The following is a 17,629-nucleotide window of genomic DNA, read 5'->3' on the forward strand; positions in this document are numbered from 1 at the left end:
CGTGTATAGCGGTGCAAACGCAATTAAGATTGCTCTTCTATGGAAAAAGTTATGTAAAGAAGTGGTGATCAATGGAAAGCAGTTACGTGACGTAGCTTGGGCAATTTCGGATCGAAGGTATTTAACCGGTGCTAACACAAATCTCCAGGACAGAATTCTGCTCGCCTTTGCCGACGCCAGACCTGTGTCGCTCGACGCGATACATTGCTGTTAGTTTTTGCGGTTCCAGAAGTGTTTAACATAGCCGACTTTCATGTGTGTGCGCAAACGGAAGATAAAAATTTTATCAAAGAATCCCTACTTACAATATTTTCGGTGTGGAACACGGTAGGAATTTGTGTTATTCACTCGTTGAGTCTTTTGGTGATTGTTTTTGGCAGCAAACGGGACTTTGCTGCAAAATCGTAGCTGTGGGACTCTGTTTCCTTTCGTGTGTCGCCATACTTAGTCGCTGGCGCGTTACTGTGGGACTCTGTTTTTGAGCATTCCGAACTGCGTTTTGAAATACCAATGGGACTTAGTTCCTAGGATGGACTCCAATTATTTCCACCACGCTTAGGGGACTGATTCTGAAACAGAGCCACTGAACTTTAACTGTGTTTGCCGGCCGAAGTAGCCGAGCTGTTCTAGGTGCTTCAGTCTGGAACCCCGCGACCGCTACGGTCGCAGGTTCGAATCCTCCCTCGGGCATGGATGTGTGTGATGTACTTAGGTTAGTTAGGTTTAAGTAGTTCTAAGTTCTAGGAGACTAATGGCCTAAGATGTTAAGTCCCATAGTGCTCAGAGCCGTTTGAACCATTTCTTTAACTGTGTTTAAACCGGTCGGGGCTCTGAAAATTTTGTAGCATCCGACAGTCACGAGTGCAAGCTGCTGTCAAATGAACTTTAGATCATCGGGAGTGGTCATGTTGTAGCGAATTGATCGATTTTCTATGTTTCATCTGATGTTCTTCAGTATACAACAACTTTTATTAAAATTTATGGCGTTTTCAAAATCGCTGTTGGGAGGGAGCTCGAGCAATAATTAAAACGGCACGTAACTGTTTCATAGATACCGCCAGTAAACTATTTTTAGTTACGAATAAAAACTTGCGTATTTTAATGAACGTAACACACGCATTCGATTCCTCATTTGACATCAGCCTCCCAGACAGTACCCTGGTTAACGTTCATACTTTTCGTTCAGCAGCATTGAGAGTATTTTATTTATGCAGTTCAACAGGTGTCAAACAAAAGTATCTGGCGGTAGTAAGGGTTTGATATCATCCCCGAGTTAGACGACGAGAACCAGCGAGCAGAGGCATTTGCAGACCTATTTTTCATTACGCCGACCGTCGTAAAACACAACATATTGATGCAAAAATTATGTGAAGGGAGTAACTTGCAATATTTCATAGTACTTTAAAAGATGCTCACAAGTATTCATAAGCTCTGAATTTTCTTGCGCCATGTTTATCCAAAAAATTTGTAAAACACCACTTGTGTATGTGCAAAATTTGAACAAAGCAGTTAACTGACTATTCTCCACATCTAAATTGTTTCAAATATCATAAGGCAGGCAGGCAATAGAAAGACTGAACTCATTGATTATGCATTTTGCAAGACTCAGCTTCTGTGAGCAAAGTACACACGCAGTTTTGTCGAGATTGCGTAAGTATTTACTGAATAAAGTACTTTTGTTTGTTCCGACATCTCACGTCCAATCACGCATTCTGCAGTGCAAAACACCCATGGGCACTACAGCTTAAAGGTGAACCTGTCGACAAAAGTAAACAATGTTGTTACCACGTAATAAACTCGTGTGATATTAAAGTGATGTGAATATTATAGTGATATCCTCAAATCAATTGTGCTCCACATCCATATTGTTGTTCAAGCGTCACAATGTGTAAAACATCTGCAAAAATATACCAGTAATGAAAAAAAGTGTAATGTCTGTATCAAATTTGTGTCTAAAACATGACTGCGAACTCTAAAGTAAATAACCCAATGCTATTTCCATCCTAAACAATCACAAATAACGTTTTAAACCAGCATTTGACATTACATTTTAGGTCCAAAAGATCAAAGTTGTAAAACTACCCTGACCACGATCACAACTGCAGAAAATCGTACGTTAATTATTGTGCACTCCGGTAACCATCATTCTTCAATGACCATCATTCTCTCCACCCAATAGTGTTCAGCTTAATGGTGGTCAGATATTCTATATCTATCTAATCCACTGTATTGTCTCATCATCAGTTTTCATTATACATATGTGCACACAACATCAAAAAATTACATACAATATTTTCACATCTGCCTCATCATCATCTCTCTGACTTATAATCCACAATAAATTTCCTCTCTGAAATGCTTACTTTAATGAGGCAAGAGTATATATAAATGTATATAAAACTTGCCAAAACTTATCTGTACTTTAGAGTTCACAGTCATGTTTTAGACGCAAATTCGATATAAACATTGCACTTTTCGCATTGCTAATATATTTTTAGGGATATTTTAGACATTGTGATACTTGACAAACATCATAGATGTTGAAAGCAATTAATTTGAGGGGATTACTATAATGTTCACATTAATTTGATATCACACGAGTTTATTACATGATAACAACATTGTTTTCTTTTGTCGACAAGTTCACCTTTAAGTTGTAATGCCCATTGGTGTTTTGCAATGCAGCACGCGTGTAATGTTACAATGACTACATGTGAGACTTATCGGAACAAATAAAAGTTCTTCACTGAGTCAATACTTTCGCACTCTCAAAGCACGTTATCTTTCGTCAGTTCGACAAAACTGCATATGTACTGGTCTCACACAAGCTGAGATTTGCAAAATACATAGTCAGTGAGTTTAATCTTTCTACTGGCTGCCTGCGTTATGATATTTCCCAACATTTTATATGTGGAAAATAATTAATTAGATGATTTGTTCAAATTTTTCTTTACGTAATTTTTTGGGAAAAGATGGCACAAAGAAAATTCAGAGCGTTTGGATACTTTTGACCATCCTTTAACGTACTATGAGATACTGCAAGTTAAACCCTTTACAAATGTTTTGCATAAATATGTTGTGTGTGTGTGTGTGTGTGTGTGTGTGTGTGTGTGTGCGCGCGCGCGCGCAAAAAGAAATTAAGGGTTCACACACAAATACTCGAGTAGCGACCATAATGTCGTTGTGGCTCCTATGTCAGTGGAAGTCGCAAAAAAAAAAAAAAAAAAAAAAAAAAAAAAAAAAAAAAAAAAAAAAAAAAATATCAAAGAAACAGCGCAGAGTTTTCTTGTTTTGGAAAGCAAACTTTACAGAAGCTCTCCTGCGAACCTTGCAGAACTAGCACTCCTGAAAGGAAGGATAATGCGGAGACATGGCTTAGCCACAGCCTGGGGGACGTTTCCAGAATGAGATTTTCACTCTGCAGCGAAGTGTGCGCTGATATGAAACTTCCTGGCAGATTAAAACTGTGTGCCCGACCGAGACTCGAACTCGGGACCTTTGCCTTTCGCGGGCAAGTGCTCTACCATCTGAGCTACCGAAGCACGATTCACGCCCAGTCTCACAGTTTTACTTCTGCCAGTATCTCGTCTCCTACCTTCCAAACTTTACAGAAGCTCTCCTGCGAACCTTGCAGAACTAGCACTCCTGAAAGAAAGGATAATGCGGAGACATGGTCTCGGTCGGGCACACAGTTTTAATCTGCCAGGAAGTTTCATATTAGCGCACACTCCGCTGCAGAGTGAAAATCTCATTCTGAAAACGTCCCCCAGGCTGTGGCTAAGCCATGTCTCCGCATTATGCTTTCTTTCAGGAGTGCTAGTTCTGCAAGGTTCGCAGGAGAGCTTCTGTAAAGTTTGGAAGATAGGAGACGAGATACTGGCAGAAGTAAAGCTGTGAGACCGGGCGTGAGTCGTGCTTCGGTAGCTGAGATGGTAGAGCACTTGCCCGCGAAAGGCAAAGTTCCCGAGTTCGAGTCTCGGGCGGGCACACAGTTTTAATCTGCCAGGAAGTTTCAAAAGTTTCATTAATGAATATTTTCATAGTCAGCTCCAAGCATTCACCGCAGAACACAAAGATATTGAGCATCTTTGATCGGAATTCAAAGGTATTTGCACCACGTGCTGGAGAAATATGTGCCTAGCAAAAATACAGGGAAGGATAAGGATCCATCTTGGTTCAACAATCATATTAGGACGTTTCTGAGAAAGCAGAGAATTTTGCACAGTCGTTTTAAACGTAGTCACTGCCCCGCTGACAAACAGAAATTATGTGAAATGAAAGCTGCTGTCAAAATGTCAATGAGAGATTCTTTTAACGAATTTTAAATCAATATTTTATCTGCAGATTCTAAAAATTACCCCAAAAATTTTGGTCGTACGTAAAATCTATAAACGCTACAAATAATTCAATACCTTCTCTTGCTGACAGTACGGGTAATGTAATGGATGATGATAAACAGAAGGCCGAAATGCTAAACCTAGCTTTCAAAAACTCGTTTACGGTGGAGAACTGCAGCACCAATCCCCCTTTCAATTATCGAACAAATGAAAGGATGGCTGACATAATGTTTAGTGTAACTGGGATTGTAAAACAGTTAATATCCTTAGTCGCCAGGAAGGCATCTGGCCCAGACGGTATCCGCGTAAAATTTTATGTTGACTGTTTTACAAATATAGCACCATTCTTATCCATCATCTATCAGAAACCATCGGAACAGCGGAACGTTCCACGGGACTGGAAGAAGGCCCAGGCCATAGCAATCTACAAAAAGGGTAAAAAATCGGATACTCATAATTACCGGCCAATTTCACTGACATCGATTTGTTGTAGAATCATGGAACATATTTTGCGTTCAGACATAATCACCTTTCTAGACTCTGAGAAGCTCATCTGCAGAAACCAGCTCGGTTTGAGGAGACAGCGGTCATGCGAGACACAGCTGGCTCTCTATGTTAATGTTAATGTTATACAGGGTGGGCACAAAGTCTTGCCCTGATTATAACAATTTATTACAGAATAACCGTTTGACATAATAATTTACATTTGATGCCGTTAAAGAGGTTAGTGTTACTAGTTTTTTTAAGACCACTTACGTTAGTAAACCTCAACGTGTGCTCCTTTGGTAGCTCGGAGAATGTCGAGGCAGTATTCCAGTTCCCACCAGCTGTTTCGTAACATGTGTCTGTCACAGTACCCACAGCAGCTTGTATTCTAGGCTTCAGTTCGTCGATGTCAGCAACTGGTGTGACGAAGATCCTGTCCTTTATATAGCCCCAGAAAAAAAAGTCAAGGGGCGTAATGTCTGGAGGGGGGAGTAATGTCCGGATCGGTAGATTGGAAGGAACGGTCCAACAGCCCTGGCCACTCCGCTCCCCAGACATTACGCCCCTTAACTTTTTTTTCTTATTTGTATATTCGCGCTTCTGTACACGTAAGCCAGGAATATTCCTAATATTTTGCGCTTTATACTTATAGTTGGAACAGCTACTGAAAATGTATTTCACTAAATTTATAACGAGACTTCACTTTCGAGAGCGGCATGTATGTCGTTTCTTTGAATTATTATTTTATTATGATGGTGCATTGTAATTATGTAGCTGCTATTTACAGTTCAAATTATTGGTTTCATTGACTATTCAACTACTTAGAATAATAAGGAACTCTTTACAACTTAACTGTAATGTGGTTTCAGTTTCTGGCCTACGAGCGAAGAAATAACACTCACAATGGATTTATCCAGTCCGAGGTATCGAAACCTAATCTGAACTTTTTCACTCAGGAAGAACACATCGAAAGAAATTCACCATCAAAGTTTTAGGTCCTAAGACGCACTGCAAGTAATTCTTAAAAAAATGTTCAAGTTACTCATTTTTTTCGCACGAAGAGCTGCTTGTACGAGCGGTTTGCACGAAAACAAACATTTTTCGTACACCTGACAAAATAAAAAAGATGAACATATTCAGGTATTTCACAGAAATTACCAGTTTCATTTGGACGAACTGGAAAGAAGTAAGAAACTGCCGTGGCCATTGTTCCACACACATGTAAATTTTAAGTACTTAAACCATACCAAAAATAACGCAAAAAATTAGTTTTTGAGTAACTTGCAGTTCATATCGACAGATGCAGTTTTTACACAAGTGATTAACAGAGGAAAAAAAATCAAGGCGATGTATGATGTTACATTACACACGACTTACATGAATCAGGAATTTAATTTGTTGACATTAAATATTTCATAGCAATTCCTGTAGCTCAGTTCTGATGATAAATTTTGAATAACATATATTTTGCTAACAGTGAAACAATTCATTTTTATTACCTGTAATCGTTACGAAATGCTAAGTATGCATTGGATGACGAAAACAAAATTTTGCATGCACAAGCATACTTTACAAAAGAAAAATTAATGCATTCAGGCACTTCACAGTAATAATTCACTAGCTTTATTTAGAGAGAACTGGGATGGAGTAAGAAATGATCGTTGATACTGTTCTGCATATTGTGATGCATAGACATATTTGATCAATTTCGTAAAACGTGATAATGCAAACTGAAATTGCGTAAATGCTTCAGATTTAATAATAGTGTTACGCTGATGGACCTGAAATGACAAAGAGCTATTAAAATTTATATTGCCCAACAATGTCCTGAAAAATGCCTAAGACTGTCGAAAAATTTCTTTATATAGGGGCTGAATTACACTATTAGTTCCGGTTGGAATCGGAATTAACAGTCTTTGGCCTCCTCCGAAAGAGGTGTCGTTATGTACAGGACAGGAATCCAACAATAGCAAGAATTATTTTCGGCAAATGGTGAGAAGATGTTTTGGATGTGACACTGAAAAGTCTTCTCTCCCATTTTCCAGATGTTGGTACGTTGATTACAAGACTTTTACACGTAAACAGTTCCATTTTTTAAAATTTTTGGTCCTAATCTGCCTTGATGTTCTTGAAGACAGAATTAAAGGTGTGGAAATGGTAATCCTGTGATAAGACCCCTGGTATTGTTGTATGCGAATGTGTTAAAACATTGCAGGCTGGGATGGCGGAGCGGTTCTAGGCGCTACAGTCTGGAACCGCCCGACCGCTGCGGTCGCAGGTTCGAATCCTGTCTCGGGCGTGGATGTGTGTGATGTCTTCAGGTTAGTTAGGTTTAAGTAGTTCTAAGTTCTAGGGGACTGATCACCTCAGAAGTTAAGTCCCATAGTGCTCAGAGCCATTTGAACCTTTTTTTTTTTTTTTTTGTTAAAACATTCGTCGGCTGCACAAGCAACACTATCGTTTTTCGCTCGAAATGATAAAAATGCAGTTTACACAAAACATGACTGATTGGGTGTATATACAGCTTTTATGGGATAACAAGAAGCTTCGTCTTCATGTCACCTACGAATTTCTCTGTAGTATTACCTATCAACGACAACTCCTCTACATGTTTACTTGAGGTAAACTACGTAATTCTGATTTCACCGTATAATTCCGTGAATCTGTTTAACCGCTGAAAGAAGCCTGGAAATTAGCAATGTTCGTCTCCCTTGCATTTCAGACCTTCAAGTCTCGTAGATCTGCCTCGGTAATAGTGCACTGACTCTCACGAGGAGCTCGAAATCTTTTCAATAGTTTTTCTTTCACGATTTTGCGAGTTCCATTTTGACGCATATTTCGTACTTCGTGTAAAAATTCCTTCCATTTACACAATTCATGTTCAGATTCTACGAAACGAAACCGGCTTTGCACACTGCTGAAGTTTAAGTGTTTTCTACCTCCTCGGTTTATCGAAAGAAATTTACAGTCTTTTCGTTCTCACTGAAAGCTATTACTGTACGTCTTTTCTTTTGGGCTTGGAAGGTACCCTATATCTGTAATGGACGGTAATTAGCACGACAGTCGTCGCTCATTTACTGTTCAAGGAAATGTGCTAGCTATTTCCTGTTTCTTCTAATGTTTCCACAATTTCTAGGAAAATGTCAACATCATTGGAATGAATGTCCAAGAAATTAACTAGCAAATAATACATATGTAGGTCTTCAAGAGAAGTAGGTGATTTCGATTCATACTGGTAGTACGTTCTTCATATTTCATATTTGCAAGGTAGAAAACACTAATTGGATTCTACATTATGTTAAACTCTGGAACCTGCATACATACAGACGCTATTAGTAAGTATATATCAAGAAATCTCAAATAATATTGATTCAGTTTCATCTCCACTGTTGACAGCGATACTGCAAAGGCAACTGCTGGATATTAAATGAGCAGCAAACTTGAGCAAATAGTAGTTATGAATAATTGTGTCAGAGAAACTATCGACGGAAGCTGAAATTCTATTTACAAATTACGGTCTTGTTGTGCAACGTTATATGTTTACCGTAGTATCATCAGCAAGGACATGTGCCCGTCGTTTTGCACATGCGCCATCTGCTGCAGCTACCACAGGGGTCTACATTTCGCCAGCCACCTGGCGAGCTAAGAATTTGGCGTATTTCAACCTTTTTTTTTTTTAAAAAAAAAAAAAGCTTGCGCTCTGTCTTAGCAGCTAACATTTTGACGTTGTGTTTCTTTCGGTGTACTCCTCAAATACAAAAAAAAAGAAAAAAAATAAATAAAAAAAGAATCAGGGCAGTTTTCGACATGTTGGACTGGGCTGTTCCCATGTTGGAGTTAAGTTTCACGTTATGAAATTTCAGTACATCAACCTCCTCAATGCGCTCAGTTCCTAACATTTACACACAAAGTAATAATATATTTTCTAGACGGTCTTAGCACCTTTAATGTTAATTAGTTTTGTGACACTTTGTACTTATTTGCCTTTTGATGCAAGAAAAAAGAATCTCTTACGTCACAATTTGAGATTAAAATTAACTGCGTATAGTGAAGTAATCCCCCAGGTATATTACATATCTCCCACAACCCAAACAAAACTTCAAAACTGGGGACAAAGTAAATTACGATTGTAAAGAGTCACGTGCAAAGTTAACTTTCTGTCACGGTCAGTACTGACTAATCGTTGCATAGTGCAAAATTTTTCGAATATTTTCCACAGAAATACTGTTTGCAAATATCACTAAGTAATTATATCCCACCACAGTCTGGTACTACTTCGTTTTACACAGTCACAGTGACATTACGTGAAATGTGTCTGAGACTGTGACCTCTATACTATCTGGATGTCGAACTTCAGCTGTCTGAGCGCTCCAGCCAAAGATGCTGGTGTTTCGTTTCTTGCCTAATTACAACATGGTTGCTATGAAATGTTACGAGAACCCAAAATGAAAATACTTTTCGCTTCTGCTTGCAACTCAGCCTTTTCATTGCTTACTAATATCAAGTTCAGAGGTGGAAGTAAGTACAGAACTTTTTTGGCTAATTACAACATGGCGGATTATGGAGATGACAAGAATCTATAGGAACGTCGAAATTCCATTTACTGAAATCAGAGATCTGTGTCTCGGTAGTATAGAGAACTTAGGCAAAGATTATAATCGTTTTGAACAATGGACTGTGGTACAACTGTGGTACAATATTGCTCGGTGTATGCTAATTTCGAATGGCCAAGGTTATAGATTATCCACCACTGACACTTCAGAACTGTCATGCGCTCCATGGAGTTAATACGTAGTGTTGTCAAACTACGGCTCCACTTTAGTTCCAGCATGTACACTGAGGTGACAAAAGTCATGGGAAACTTTTTAATATCATGTCGGGCCTCCTTTTGTGAAGATTAATGCAGCAACTGGACGTGACATGGACTCAACACGTCGATGGAAGTCCCCTGCTGAAATACTGAGCCATGCTGCCTCTGAAGCGGTCCATAATTGCGGAAGTGTTGACGGTACAGGATATTGTGCACGAAATGACCTCTGGATTATATCCTACAAATGCTCTATGGAATTCACGTCTGGCGGTGTGGGCGGCCAAATCATCCTCTCGATCTGTCCAGAATTTTCCTAAAGCGAGTCGCGACATCACATCGTTGAATGGCTACAAAGGGTCTCCAAGTAGCCGAACACAAACATTTCCACTCAGTGATTCGTTTAGTTGAACCAGAAGACCCAGTTCATTCCAAGTAAACACAACCCATACCATTGTGGAGCAATCGTTAGCTCGCACAGTGCATTGTTGAGAACTTGGGTCCATGGCTTTCTGGGGTCTGCGCCACACTCTAGTCCTACCATCAGCTCTTAGCTATTGAAATCGGCACGAGGCCACAATTTTCCAGTCATCTAGGGTCCAGCCGATAAGGTCACGAGCCCAGGAGAGACGCTGCAGACAATGTCGTACATTCAGCGAAGGCACTCGCGTCGGTCGTATGCTGCCACAGCCCATTATGCCAAATTTCACCGCAGTATCCTAACGGAAACGTTCGTCGTACGTCACACATTAGTTTCTGCGGTTATTTCACGCGATGTTGCTTGTTTTTTAGCACCGAAAACTCGACGCGAACGCCGCTGCTCTCCGTCGTTAAGCGAAGGGCGTCGGCCAATGCATTGTCCATGGTGAGAGGTACTTCCTGAAATTTGGTGTTCTCGGCACACTCTTGACGCAGTGGATTCCGTTACGATTTCCGAAATAGAATGTCCCATGCGTCTAGCTCCAACTACGACTGCGCGTTCAAAGTCTATTAATTCCCATCGTGCGGCCATAACCACGTCGGAAACCTTTTTAAATGAATAGCCAGAATGCAAGTGACAGCTTCGTTAAAGCACTTTATAGCTTGTGTACATGTTATTACCGCCATTTACATGTGTGCATATCGCTGTTCAATGGCTTTGGGCGCCTCATTGTATACAGACGTAGGGAGTCCTAGCGACGTAACAAAAATACACAAAGGTGTCAGGCTGAAGAAAAATTCGCTCATCCGTATATCACTGCACCAATTTTTGAGTAGTACCAATATAAAAATGTCTGCATAAAATTTAGCTCTGTGCATTAAATAACGGTTATTTGCCAACACTGTAGTGACATACACGAAAAGTATCTTTAAACCCTGCAGCTGAGAGGTGCTATAAGTACTCAGTGTAGAATTTTTAGGATATAAAAGTCGAGTTGAAGGGTTCGATTGTTGGTGTAGGCGTATTTATTATTATTTTTTAATTTGTCTGTGTCGTGTGGTACATGAATTCTTAATTGTTATGTAACAGTTATTGCTGGTCCTGCAACAAACACGTGCGATGATTCAGTACCAACACAGAAATGAGAGAATCATCATTTACAGTCATTTTTATTATTCCTCTCTTAAAGACGTTGTCTTACGACTGACCAAAGATAAAATCTACCCGCCTCCCGTTTCGTATACCACTATTCCTCTAATCCTCCACTACTAATTTCGTGCTTATTCGAGGTAGGTCCCCCCTCAACAATAAGCTTCACGTAGCCAGATCATTTAAGAACACTTCTTCGCATCACTTCATCTACTACTTTCGAATCAGATTCTACACACAGATTCATGCTCTGCAAACCAGTATGAAGAGGACGGCAGAGGGCGGTTCTCATTATGCCAGACAGTAGAATTTTTTTCCTTTTCATTAGCATATGAAGCTTGTATGCCTCAATGCGCGTAGTTATTAATCTAATCTTGGCTTCGCGGTTCCAATGGGAAGGAATCGTAGGGGACTGTGGCATATTCCTATATTCCTCTCTTAACACTGCTTGTTGAAACTTAGTAAATAATCTTTCATGGGGTAGATGGCATAGACGATTATCTTCAGGCCTCTGCCAGTTGGAGGTTTTGCATTTCCACGACGCTTTCCCGTGCATCTGTTTGTTCCATCCTTCTTCATATACTTTCCGTATAACCAGAGAGTCCTATCTGGCATTAGTCCTGCACAAGAAATATGCTACGATGGATCGCACGAGTGCTTTGCAAGCAATATACGTTGTAGACATATTGCATTTTTCCAGTGACCAGAAATGTGGTGCATGGTTTGTCTACGGCTGAGCCTACGTACACACCTCCGCAAACCTAGACATTTTCATGAATTGACAGATACCAACTGCGACTCATTGAGATTCTGTTCATAGGACTACATTTTTGCGTTTTGTGAGGTGCACAATTATGCATTTCTGAACATTTAATTTTCCAATGTTTGCACGAATCTGAAATGTTATCAAAATCTGCCTGCACGTTTGCGCAGCTACTTACAGTTAGTAGGCTACATTGTAGATAACTGTATCACCTGCAAAATATTTAAGTTACGATTAATATTCTCTGCCAGGTACAACATGAACAGGAATGGCCTTAAGACATGTCCACAGCTTAAGCTCCTATCATTGGTCCTATCGATTAATTCGTTCTTGCCGCTTTCTCACTCATTGTGTTAAGTTTGGCAATAAAGTGAGTAGTAGGAGTACCACAACGGTTTGCAGGTAATTTCCAAACTCTGCAAGCAATTGCTCTATATATTTTGGGGAAGAAGGTAGGAGTATAGTGCGTGGTGAGAAAGCAGAGCTACTAGCATTAGAAGGCACATTAAGTATTTAAAGGTTTTAAATAAAAATGATTAGAATCTAATTTTTCTATTAGTATTGAATAATTATACACTTTTTGTGCAAGATCTGTTGTATTTGATTAAGAAGTCAGATGGCACTTGGCACAGACTGAAATTAGTAAATATAAGCAATACATCTGGACGACGAGTGTAATCTTCCATACAGAACTTCATACCCCAAACGCTTTATGCAGTCCATTATCTTTAGAACACTGCTGTCGGATATCAAAGAAATGTATTTGTCTCACATGTGATTCCTCTTTTGAGATATTACCATTCTACGACGACCAATTTCTCCTGGAAATATGCCCACCGCCAATTTTCGTCCCGTAAATATTTTTACTGCTAGTATACATGGAATGACTCTGTGAAGGCCGAGTGTGCAAATTTTCTGCTCTCTGTATTCTACGTGAATTGTACGTTACAAAGATACTGAAGGTTCTTACTGCTGTTCATTTCACGTGTATTTCCCTTACACATGTACGAGTGGCCACTTCCAATACTACTTCGAACAGAAAAGAATATAGTGTATATCAGAAAAGAAACTATTAGGTCCTTTTCCAGTCAATAAAATTTTGTATATCTATGACAATATATCATTGTCTCCCATGAGTACTGTCGCTCTCAAAATGGTCTTCATATGCAGTCATTATGAAACTAATTTTGTTTGCTGTCTTGAGCTGTGTAGGAATTACAATAATAGCTTTGAGTGGAAGACAAATAAGGAACTGACTTCCAGCAGATGCACTGGTGTCTTCCTTACAGAGCATTGCTGCTGACAAGCCGGGGAAAACCAAACTGGACGCTTCCCAGCAGGACAGTAACGAGGAGAAGGCGCAGCGGTCGCTCAGCTGGTGGGTGGTGTGGGAGTACTTCAGGGCTGGCGGCGGAGTGTGCGGGGTGTCCGCCGTCGCGGCGCTCATACTGGTGTCCCAGGTCGTCACCAGCGGCTCCGACTACGTCATCACTTACTGGTCAGCACGCCGCAGCGCTCTGCCCTGTACTCTCATCTGTCACTCTACTACGACAGAGTGAAGCGTATAACTGATTCACTTGTAGAAAGAAGGCTTGGTGACAATCAAATTTAGGTTTTGACTGTACGAGGGGCGTTCAGTAAGTAATGCGATACTCCTTTTCTGTCGACCAATTTCAGTTGAAAAAATGCTGACTCTGTTGTGGGACATCGTGGAATATCCCCGCTTCAGTTCCTGCAGTTTCATGAAGTTCCGATAAGTGGCGGCGCTAAATGTAACCGTCAAAATGGCGTCTGTAACAGAGATACCTTCCAAGCAGAGAGCTGTCATTGTGTTTCTTTTGGCGGAAAACCAGAGCATTGATCTGGTGTGTAAATATGACTTGCGGAATTTATTTCTTTGTCTAACATACCAAAGCGTCCATCATTTGATACGAAGATGTTACCAGATATGAGGAAACGATACACATTTTCATATTTCGAACTCAATCAAACAAGGGCATAATATAGTTCGAAGACTGATTTCGTTTGAAGACTGATATTTGCCGGCTACTGTGGCCGAGCGGTTCTAGTCGCTTCAGACCGGAACCGCGCTGCTGCTACTGTCGCAGGTTCGAATCCTGCCTCGGGCATGGATGTGTGTGATGTCCGTAGGTTAGTTAGGTCTAAGTAGTTCTAAGTGTAGGAGACTGAGGACCTCAGATGTTAAGTCCCATAGTGCTTAGAGCCATTTGAACCATTGGAACCGATTTTTTTGTTCTGTTCTGAACAGGAATGATCATTTTGTAAATCTGGCCACATACACTCTCACATACACATTGTCCGTGCTACACGGGTGAATACTATGATCGTATTCTTAAAGTCGTCTGTGACTAAATAACGTTTATCGGCGACGTTGGAATGGACAATGGAAATGTTAGTCGCAAATAGTATTACCAAACAGTAATCGCTCTTTTCAGTTATTGTACTCTACAAGACTCTTTTTGGTAAATCGTAAGATGGATCTACCTCAGATATTTGAAGTCGTACACATACTGTTATTCTTAGTTTTCTGAAACAAACTACTCAATATGTGTAAGAGCGGAAGGTACAAATGTGAAATTGGCATGAACTGTACTGCATACTTCGATATTCAAATGATGAACATCAGCGGTACTGTACGGTGTAGGTAGGACTGACACAACCCACATTACATAATGGTAACGCAACGGGTTTCTTGTCATAAATCGCATCTGAATGTTGCTTGGTTATAAGATCTTTCTACGACGCTGCTGCTCGCATTGGGCGGAATCCCACGACTGCCTTGCGAGTATGGGTTCGGTGAGTTCAGGAGGGCCATACTTCGGCACGTTGAAGCACCTCAGCTGTACTGCGCGACCAGCGGCAGAGAGAACTGTTTGTCTCGAACGTGCAGGACCTTAAGGCCTCGGGAAGTCCGTTGCATCTGACAGTGGGCAGCGGTATACGGTAGTGCGATGACGTCACGAGCATCGCCGACTGTCTGCACTGCGACCATTGTTGCGGCTTCCCTTGACGCGCAAAGAACAGCAGTGCAGTGCATCGACATCACTGGTCAAAGGAGAGGCACGACGTCGTCTTTTCAGAGGAGCAGTGTACAGCATCAGCATACACGCATCCGTCATTGGGGGCCCCGACGGACTGTATGTATCAAATTTCGCACTTCATACACCTACATCTACATCAGTATTCCGCAGTGACACTAAGGCGGAGGGTACCTCTGGTACCAGTAACATTAACTGGATTCCCCTTCCCTGCTCCGCTCACGAAAGGCACATGGAAAGAATTATTATAGGTAAGCCTCTCTGTTAGCTCTACTTTCTCAGATTTTTTCATCGTGCTCAGTTCTCGAGATATAAATGGGAGGAAGTAAAATGTTGTTCGGCTCTTCCCGGAAAGTAATCTCTCGAAATGTCGATAGTAAACCCCTCCGTGATGCACAACGCCTCGCTCGTAGTGTCTGCCTCAGGAGTTTGTTGAACGTCTCTGACGAATAAACGATCCCGTGACGAAACGCGCCGCTCTCCGTTGGATCTTGTCTATTTCTTCTATAAGCCTATTTCGTAAGCGTCCCAGATTGAGGAACAATGCCCTAAAATCGGTCAAGAAGCACCTTGTAAGCGGTTATAATGAGTTACAATGAATCAGAGTCTGACATCTACTTTTCTCACTATTTGTTTTTTGTAGTCATTCCACTTAATGTCGCTCTGAGTAGTTACTCCTAGATTTTACGGTAAATACTGTTTCTAGAAATTTATTAGCAGTAATGTGTAGTTGAACAGCAGTGGATTTTTTTTTATGTACACACAATACGTCACATTTGTTTACGTTCATGGTCAACTGCCAGAGACTGCAACATTTATCAATTTAATGCAGAGCATTTTACAAATCGATGCCAACGGCCTTGCCGCAGTGGTAACACATCAGATCAGCGAAGTTAAGCGCTGTCGGCCTGGGCTAGCACTTGGATGGGTGACCATCCGATCTGCCGAACGCTGTTGGCAAGCGGGGTGCACTCAGCCCTCGTGAGGCAAACTGAGGAGCTACTTGATTGAGAAGTAGCGGCTCCAGTCTCTAAAACTGGCATAAGGCCGGGAAAGCGGAGTGCTGACCACGTGCCCCTCCATATCCGCATCCATTGGCGCCTGTGGTCTGAGATGACATGGCGACCGGTCGACACCGTTGGGCCTTCGTGGCCTGTTCAGGAGGAGTTAAGTTTTTTTATTTTACAAGTCGATACTGTCTTCTGGCGTTTCTACTTCCTTATAAACAACGCGTCATCTGCGAACAGTCTTAATGAGCTTCCAATGCTTTCTACTAGATCATTTGTATACATTATAAACAGTAACGGTTCCATCACTCTTCCTGGGAATGCTCCGGACATTACCTTTACACTTGTCGATTTTGTTCCGTTAAGAGCGAAGTGTAGGACTATCTGCTAGGCAGGCCTGAATACGGTCGCTAATCTGGTCTTATTTTTGGTAAGCTCGTATTTTCTTCACTAGACGGCAGTACAGAACAGTGTCAAAAGCCTTTCTGTGGTCAATCAACAGCTCCAAATCACTTAAATTTAATTATGTACTCATTCTGCTTTGCTCTATACGCAAAGGAAAATTTCGTTATTTGCTGTCCTTTCTGCTGTTGCAATTTGAATGACAAATCAGGTACGTAATGTGACCTTGGATTTATACATCTCTCTTATCATTCCATTTCACAAGTCGATACTTCTCAGCTATATAAGTAGCTGTACTTATATACACCTTATTGGGAGTGACACGGAGGGAATAACGGGGCGAGGTAGCGCCGTGATTAGCATTTGGGAGGACGACGGTTGGAACCTGCGTCCGGCCATCCTGATGTAGGCTTTCCGTCGCTTAACGCAAATGCCGGGATGGTTCCTTCGAAAGGACAGGGCTACTTTTCTTCTCCATCCTTCCCTAATCCGAGCTTGTGCTCCGTCTCTAATGACCTCGTTGTGGACGGGACGTTAAACACTCATCTCCTCCTCCTTTCTGTTCGGCGGCGAGGAACCCAGCGGCCACACACCTTTGAGCACCCAAACCGATGGACGAGTGTGTCAGCGCTACCAACAGACGTCCACGTGTGAAGCGAGGTGTTCGATTGTGATCCGTCCATCACCTCGAATGAGAGTGTCCACAAACTCCAGGAATCGCAGCTGCGTGCGGCCGGCCGGCACGCAGGAGGTCGGACAAATTTTGGCGATCTCTCTGCGATTATGGCAGACGCTTCGTCCAACGACTCTTCGTGCTTGTGTTAACTGCCAGGTCTTCGTAGACATTATGCAAGTGGCTACGGATATCTGTGATGCTTATGTTTTCCGCCGAAAGAAACTCAATGACAGCTCCCTGCTTGGAACGTACCTCTGTTACAGACGCAAGTTTGAAAGTTACGAATAGTGCCGCAGAATGTCGGAAGTTTATGAAACTATAGAGACCGAAGCGGACATATTCTAGGATGTCACACAACAAATTCTGCGTTTTTTAACCAAATTGACCGCCCCTCGTATTTCACGGATACCGATCATTGTCACAAGACGATATACAGTCGATTACCTCTACAGTGGCTTGCTTCGGCCTCTGCTCTTTGCCAGAGTACTTTTTACTATTTCAACTTGCGAAGTGATGCGTTCA

General features: G+C 41.4%; 1 protein-coding gene across 1 annotated transcript in view; it reads left to right on the forward strand.

Moving 5' to 3' along the window:
• The window catches only part of LOC126457902 (ATP-binding cassette sub-family C member 4-like), a 274,881-nt gene that overhangs the window by 191,265 nt on the left and 65,987 nt on the right, over nucleotides 1-17,629 (forward strand). The window contains exon 15 of the mRNA XM_050094578.1: nucleotides 13,253-13,461. Coding sequence (XP_049950535.1) covers nucleotides 13,253-13,461 — 209 coding nt within the window. The remainder of the gene's footprint in view (nucleotides 1-13,252; nucleotides 13,462-17,629) is intronic.

This window comes from Schistocerca serialis, chromosome 2 (assembly GCF_023864345.2).
Source record: "Schistocerca serialis cubense isolate TAMUIC-IGC-003099 chromosome 2, iqSchSeri2.2, whole genome shotgun sequence".
Classification (NCBI taxonomy): domain Eukaryota; kingdom Metazoa; phylum Arthropoda; class Insecta; order Orthoptera; family Acrididae; genus Schistocerca; species Schistocerca serialis.